Here is a 7,750-nt window from a genome sequence, read left to right on the forward strand (position 1 = left end):
TATTTTTAGTAGAGATGGGGTTTCACCATGTTGGCCAGGCTGGTCTCGAACTCCTGACCTCAGGTGATCCACCTGCCTTGGCCTCCCAAAGTGCTGGTATTACAGGCGTGAGCCACCGTGCATGGCCAAAACATATTATTTATACAAAATTTAATGCACTTTATATGAAATATTTTATTATATAATAAAAATGAGGCTCTACTCTTAGTTGATCAAGATTCAAAAAACAATAAGGTGTGGTCCCTGCTGGGAAGCAGGATAAACTGGTTGACAAAAAAATGTCTCTTTCTCTCTTGGCCAGGCACAGTGGCTCACGCCCGTAATCCCAGCACTTTGAGAGGCCGAGGTGGGCAGATCACTTGAGTACAGAAGTTCGAGACGAGCCTGGCCAACATGGCAAAACCTCGTCTCTATTAAAAATGCAAAAATTAGCTGGGCGTGGTGGCAAGCACCTGTAGTCCCAGCCACTCTAGAGACTGAGGCACGAGAATTGCTTGAACCCAGGAGGCGGAGGTTGCAGTGGGCTGAGATCTTACCACTGCACTCCAGCCTGGGCAACACAGAAAGACTCTGTCACAAACAAACAAACAAGTATCTTTCTATCTATTTATTTATTTATTGAGACAAGGTCTCACTCTGTCGCCCAAGCTGGAGTAGAGTGGCGCGAATATGGCTTACTGCAGCCTCAACCTCCTGGGCTCAAGTGATCCTCCTGCCTCAGCCTCCTGAGTAGCTGGGATCACAGGTATGCATTACCACAACTGGCTAATTTTAAAATTTTTTGGAGAGACAAGGTCTCACCATGTTGCCCAGACTGGTCTTGAACTCTGGGGCTCAGGGGATCCTCTCGCCTTGGTCTCCCAAAGTGCTGGCGGGGATTACAGGCGTGAGCCACCACAGCTGGCCAAATGTCCCTATTTCTTGATAAAGACAGTTAAGACTTGCTTGTTACTCTCAAAAATAAGAGTGGGAGATACAGGAAAGGGAGGAGATAAAGATCAACAAGCATTTAGTGAGTACCCACTAAGTTTTAGAGACTAGGCACTAGGTAAATAAAAGCCAACATCTTCATAGCACTTACATCCCAGTTGGGGAGACTGATATACAAGATCAGTAGTGATCTGAAGGAAAATAAAGTAGTACTTAAAGAGGTAAAAGGCAATGGGGAAGTGCTATTTTAGATAAGACAGTCAAGGAAGGTCACTAGGAAAGGTGACAAGCGTCTAGACCTGAATGAAAATCAAACACGTTTTAGTCTTTGCAGCCTTGCAGTAAGTTGTACTTTCTATTCAGTTTTTGTCAACACTATTCAAAAGAGTATGATCCACGGAAGAAACAGAAACCACTAGAGGTCACAGTACACAGTAAGAGACAAGATGGTACCACAGCAAATGACAGCACCCGAAGTTTTCACTGCTCCACGGGTCATATTTATACTGTTTTTGTCATGTGCATTACAAAGCTAGCTTTTGCTATGGAGAACTACTTGTCATGTAGTTTCTATTTAAATATCACTAAAAAGAAGGCAGTACAAGAAGAGAAGCTAGTGCATTAAAAACTTATTGAAATATATGAGAGAGGTAAGGCTCAAGAGCCTTCATGGCTATCAACCTCAAGGTAAGCAGACTGATTATTCCCATCTTGGCATCTCCAAACTATTGTCCTGTTAGGTGGCTAACTCTTCCTCAATACTAGGCCTCTCATTTTCTCTCTCCATCAATGCTATTCCTCACTGCACACATGTAAATGTGTACATTATTATATGAATGTAGGCTTAGGGTGATAAGTAATGTCTCTAAGAAATGGCCAAAAGCTCCTATCCTGTTCCTTTATAGTAACTTCTTTTTTTTAAATTATACTTTAAGTTCTAGCGTACATGTGCACAACATGCAGGTTTGTTATGTATGTATACACGTGCCATGTTGGTGTGCTGCACCCATTAACTCATCATTTACATTAGGTATATCTCCTAATGCTATCCCTTCCCCCACTCCCCACCCCACGATAGGCCCCAGTGTGTGATGTTCCCCACCCTGCATCCAAGTGTTCTCATTGTTCAATTCCCACCTAAGAGTGAGAACATGCGGTGTTTGCTTTTCTGTCCTTGTGACAGTTTGCTCAGAATGATGGTTTCCAGCTTCATCCATGCCCCTACAAAGACATGAACTCATCCTTTTTTATGGCTGCATAGTATTCCATGGTGTATATGTGCCACATTTTCTTAAGCCAGTCTATCACTGATGGACATCTGGGTTGGTTCCAAGTCTTTGCTATTGTGAATAGTGCCGCAATAAACATATGTGTGCATGTGTCTTTATAGCAGTATGATTTATTATCCTGTGGGTATATACCCAATAATGGGATGGTTGGGTCAAATGGTATTTCTAGTTCTAGATCCTTGAGGAATTGCCACATAATGTCTTCCACACTAGTTGAACTAGCTTACAGTCCCACCAACAGTGTAAAAGTGTTCCTATTTCTCCACATCCTCTCCCTTTATAGTAATTTCTTATGGTAAATTTGTTTTTTACATAATAGATTTTACATTAGGTGTTCCCCCTAAAGTACTGTTTTTTAAGTGTGTATCTCATGTGTGTATCATGAAGTCCCTACAATACAATCCATTTAACAAATCAGTTTTTGTGACAGGCATTGTACTAATTGCTAGGTACTAAGTATACAAAAAAAATAAATAAATAAACAAGATCCCTGCTCTTGTTGAATTATAAGTCAATACAAAAGACAAATATGGAAACAAATATTTAGGCACCACGTTTATGTACTGGAAGCTAACAGAATACATTGGAGAAAGAACCACCTAATTCTGCCTGCTGAAATCAGAAAAAGCTTCTGAAAGACCCTAATATTTGAGCCAGGTCTTGAAGGATAAATAGGTAGATAGGGAAAGGAAGACCCTGGGTTACTGAGGCAGAGTGAGAAATGGACACAGTGGTGAAGGTGGGATCAAACCAACTTTTTAAATGAGGCTGGAAAAATGGGAGTTGGTGGTTCGGATTCCAAAAGGCTTTGTATACCAAGCTAATAAGTTTGAACTTTATCTTGCCTTTGGGGGGAAAAAAATTTGAGGCATTTTAGAGAATAAAGTGACTAACAAGATTATATTTATAATCTAGAAAGAACACAAAGATGAACTGCAGATAATGTCAGTCAGAAAACAAGAGATTAGTGAAGAGGTGGCTGCAATAGGAGAAAACCTGAAAGAAGACAGTGACAGCAATAAAATTAAGAATTAAAACTATAGGTATATACAAAGTGTCAAGGAAAAAAAAAATCCCAAACAAATAAGAGGAAATCTATCTGGTGAACCAGGAAAAGCTTCACAGAAGGGATGACATTTATACTGGGCCCTAAAGAAGAAAAATCTCCCATGCAGAAAATGAGAGAACCTCACAATGAAAGGGAAAGGCATGGCCTGAGATCTTGTTAACGTAGTTAATACATTTATTGGATCTTGAAAAGTCAAATGAAAATTAAAATCATCTTTCCCAAAATAATGTGCTTGGAAAGATACAGACAAAATTTTAATCACAGGAATAACTGCAATCACACGTTGGTCCATGGACTGACTCCAAGTATAGAACTCCTGAATAGGAGTAAACAGTTGGATTCAGGTGATGAGACTGAGGGGAGGGTTGAAAAGCATGCTGAGACCAAGGCTGTGAAAACTTTTTGCTACAAAGCTAAGAAATCTGGATAACACAGACAATTCTGGAGGTATTTTTTAAAATAGAGATTTTCTTATTAAGTCCTTACAACAATGAATCTGCATACAAAACATAAGTGCTATTATCCATTTGCAAAAGAATTAAGGTTTAAAGAAAATAACATGCCCAAGGTTACACAACTATTTCAATAGTGAAGCCAGTACACAGGTTATCTGACTCACAGCCCTTGTACTCCATCACTAATCTAGGAAAAATGGAAATTTTAATGCAGTACTTACTTATTTTAGCCATTAAAAATCTATGAAGTCACTGTTAGTCTTGAACCTAAAAGTGTCTCATATAAACATGGTTTAGTCATAAAATTACTTTGCCTAGTATTCTCAAAGTGTAATCATATAATCACCCAACAATTCCAATTTTGATAACGAAGTTTACTTAAAAAAAAGTCTTCAAAATTTCTGTTACAAATAGAGACACCAACTGTAAAACTTAAGGAATCTTGGTCCCCAAAATACAGCAAAAACTTGAGAAGACATCATCAATTTTTCAGGAAAACAAAGAAAGACTGTTTTCTAAAGTTAATCTTATCCACACTGTCTGGCAGTGGTTTCACAAAAGGAACTGAAAGGAAGAGAAAAAACAAACCACATCCCATAGTCACTTAATACAATTTTTCACTGAATACAGTTTGACCTAAGTATCATTTTCTTAGTAACTATTACTTTCAGTGTTTCATTTTATCATATTCACAAACATATGAAAGTTGAAAATACGCCCAGAATGAGACAAGCTTCTCTATTCACTCATATGTTAGTTTATTTCTTGATTTGGTGCAATTCCAAAGATAGAGCCATTTCTTTTAAGTGCTGCAAGAGTTGGAGAGAATATGGTCCCAGGATGTTGCAAAAGGGATCTGCTTGGTACAATCTAAGTCTCTAGGACATTTCTAACTAAATAACTGATGAAAATACATTTGTAGTATTAAGCATCCCATAAGCAGGGGTCAGGCCTTTATGATAATGTAAAAATGCCTACTACCTATCTTTATATATTATGTGCTCCTCTCCTAGAGTCCGAGAAAACTGTCTTACTAGGTTCCCATCTTCAGAACTGTCACACAATCAGTGCTCCTTAAGTGAATGAATATATCTTATTCTTCTTTTCAAATGTGAAACCAAGAGTTATTCAACAAAATTTATTGATGGTGAAAATTTTCCTGCTTCTTCATACAATTTTTACTTTTTCTGTATCAGGTCATCAAGGACATAGTTGATTTTATCTGGACTACAGGGAAAAATGTGTCAAAAATATGACAAATTTTGTGAAGACTTGTACACAAACTTTCTATTCTGATTGTATAAGGCATTATAAGGAGATAAAGATCAGAAAATAAAATAGTTTTGCAGACATGGTTACCCAAGATTATTAGCTAAGAAGTGGTAAAGTCACAGTCAAGACCCAACTAACTCCCAATCCCATGTACTTTCTATTACAATATAGTGCTACAGGAATACTTGTTCTTACTTCATTTATTAGTCTAAAAAACAATTTTTGGAAAAATTTTAGGTTAAAAAAAAAACTTCATAGAAAAGACAAATTACACATGCTTTCTTTTAAAAATTCTTCTGGGCCATCACATCTCTGGTGTCACCAAGACTCAAGACGTTAAAATATTACGTTAAATAAAACTGCAGTTGCAAGCACTAGACATAAAGCAGAATACATATATATGTGATCCTTTGACAAGTTTCAATGTGACTGGTTACATTCATTCTTGTCATCTTTCCAGGGAGACAACTCAAGCTTAGAAGTCTTACCCAAAACCCACAGTTGTTTTCTGCACCACCACTCTCCTTCCATTAGTTTCCCCTTCTCCCATAGCATTCTGGGTCCTGACCAATCTCTACCTTTGGCACTGGGATGCTTCCCCACCCGAGACCTTCACGGTGACTCATTTTCATCCTTGCAGCCCACAGGGTCTACTATCTAAAGTGGCCTCTCCCAGTTACTTCTTTCTAAGCACATATTACAATTTATAATTAATCTTTTTACTTATTTTTACTAGTTAATTGTCTTTCCCATCGGGATATCCCATGAGGGCTCTCTCCTCACCATTGTCTCTACAACACCTCCTTTTCAATCATTACCAAAACCGCACTGGAAATACTGTCATTTCTACCACCTCCCACCAACTTGTAAGTTCATCAAGGCTAAGTGCTGTCTTACTCATGTTTCCCCAGCACTTGGTAAAGTCCCTGGCACTATCCTATAAAGTCAGTAAAAATTTGTAAAATAAATTAGGTTACTAAACAAGGATGATTACTGCTAAGGAAGCTGAGAACAATACATTAACATTTAATAGTACAGGGCAATGTTGCAGGTTGTACACACAAAAACTGGAGTGGTACAATCCATGGAAAAGATTGTAAGGACAAAATTCCATTCAAAGAGATGAAGTGCTTCTGTCTCGGCAGAGAGAGGGAGAAAAGCAATCAAGCAACCTAACTTTTATTCTACTCCGGACCAACAGAGCAAATTGCCCCCCAAAATTATTATTTTAGAACGCCGCAATTTATTCAGCATACTGGACTACTTATTAAGACTCCAAGTACCAACATACTACGATTATTTTGCATTTTCTAAGGTACAACAGATAAGGAGCAGAGGGGTGCCTCTGAAACCTGACAGAACAAACATTGGAAGTAGAAATAATAATGGCCAATATTCATATTTGTAAAAGACTTGAAAACATACAGAAAAATCTCGGAGTGGTCATGGAGACTAAACACACCCATATATATGTAATCATAGGTTAGGACCCACCATAGCACAGAAATGATCATACGACTGCCAAAAGAGGCCACACTCTACATCCCTCTTCCCATCCTCTTCTACCCAAAGAGTCAGCCTTATTCTCGGTAGCACAATCCTCTCAAAGAAATACAGAAAAGACGAAAGAACAGCTTAAACGTCAAAAAAAAAAAAAAAAAAAAAGAAAAGAAAAAGAAAAAAGAAAAAAACAGCCAACCAACCGGCTCCGCAATCCCTAATCAGAAAGCCCTAGACGCCTTTCGAAGCCAACTGTCATACCTTTTAGGAGCCCAAAAGATGTTAACTCCAAAAATAAATCTCTGGCCCCAACACGCCTCTCTGGATTATTCAGAAAAACCCGGGTTTAACAGTTCGGAGATCTGCACTCCACTCAAAAAAGGATCTCCCGGCAGGGACAAGCAATCAATCCCTCAGGGGGCAGTGGCGCTCCAACCACCCGGTCAGGACACAGGCAACGGCGACAGGGCACAGCCCTTCCAGGGACCCGCCAGGGCCCTCCGGGGTCTCAGTAAGGCTCAGAGCAAAACGCCCCAGGGGTGGCCAAAGTCGGGCAGTGGCGCAGGGGGGCCAGCGGTCGAGCTTCCGAGCTGGGCCTTCCCGGCCCGGGGGCGCGGCGAGTCACTGAGGTGGCGCCTTTCAGTTCGGACCCGGCTGCTTGCAGAGTATCCAGGGCCTCTTTCCCTGACTTCCCCGCCCCGCCGCCCTCAGCCAGCCAGTCAGCCCCTCACCTGGCAGAAGCTCCGGCAGTAGTTCAAAGATGAGACCTCCGACACCTCTTGCTCCCTCAGCTCTGTCTCCAGCTGCCACAGACACGGCCGCAGTCCCAAGGCTCCCGGCGCTGGAGATACGGGGCGATGACCCCGAACCATGGACTCAGTCTCGGCTCCATCTCCGGCTCCCGCTACCGCCGGAGCCTCAGCCCCAGCCCCGGCGACAGCGGCGGCGTCTCCCTTTCCGTCCGCCATCTTCCCACGGCCCACCAGCGCGTAGGCAACCAAGCCACGTGACTCAGCCCTGGCCCTGCCCCCGTCCGCCCGCGCATGGTGACGCACTCCTTAGCGACGCGGGCGCCCGCCTGATTCCGTCACTTGGACTCCGGGTGCTCCTCCTCTCAGTGGCCTACGCATCACCAGTCCTGACAACAACCCAGCAACAACTGGTCAGAGGCTATGCCCACCTAGACCCCTTTGAGGTCATGGGATCACGGAGCCAGAAATGCCTGTAGAGCAATC

General features: G+C 41.4%; 1 protein-coding gene across 1 annotated transcript in view; it reads right to left on the reverse strand.

The window, feature by feature from the left end:
• RLF (rearranged L-myc fusion) overlaps positions 1–7,508 on the reverse strand; it is a 77,956-nt gene extending 70,448 nt beyond the window's left edge. Inside the window, exon 1 of the mRNA XM_011977648.1 lies at positions 7,247–7,508. Within this exon, the coding sequence (XP_011833038.1) occupies positions 7,247–7,483 (237 nt within the window). The 5' untranslated portion in view covers positions 7,484–7,508. The remainder of the gene's footprint in view (positions 1–7,246) is intronic.
• Between the last annotated feature and the right edge of the window lie 242 nt (positions 7,509–7,750).

Source organism: Mandrillus leucophaeus, unplaced genomic scaffold (assembly GCF_000951045.1).
Source record: "Mandrillus leucophaeus isolate KB7577 unplaced genomic scaffold, Mleu.le_1.0 Scaffold182, whole genome shotgun sequence".
NCBI lineage: Eukaryota > Metazoa > Chordata > Mammalia > Primates > Cercopithecidae > Mandrillus > Mandrillus leucophaeus.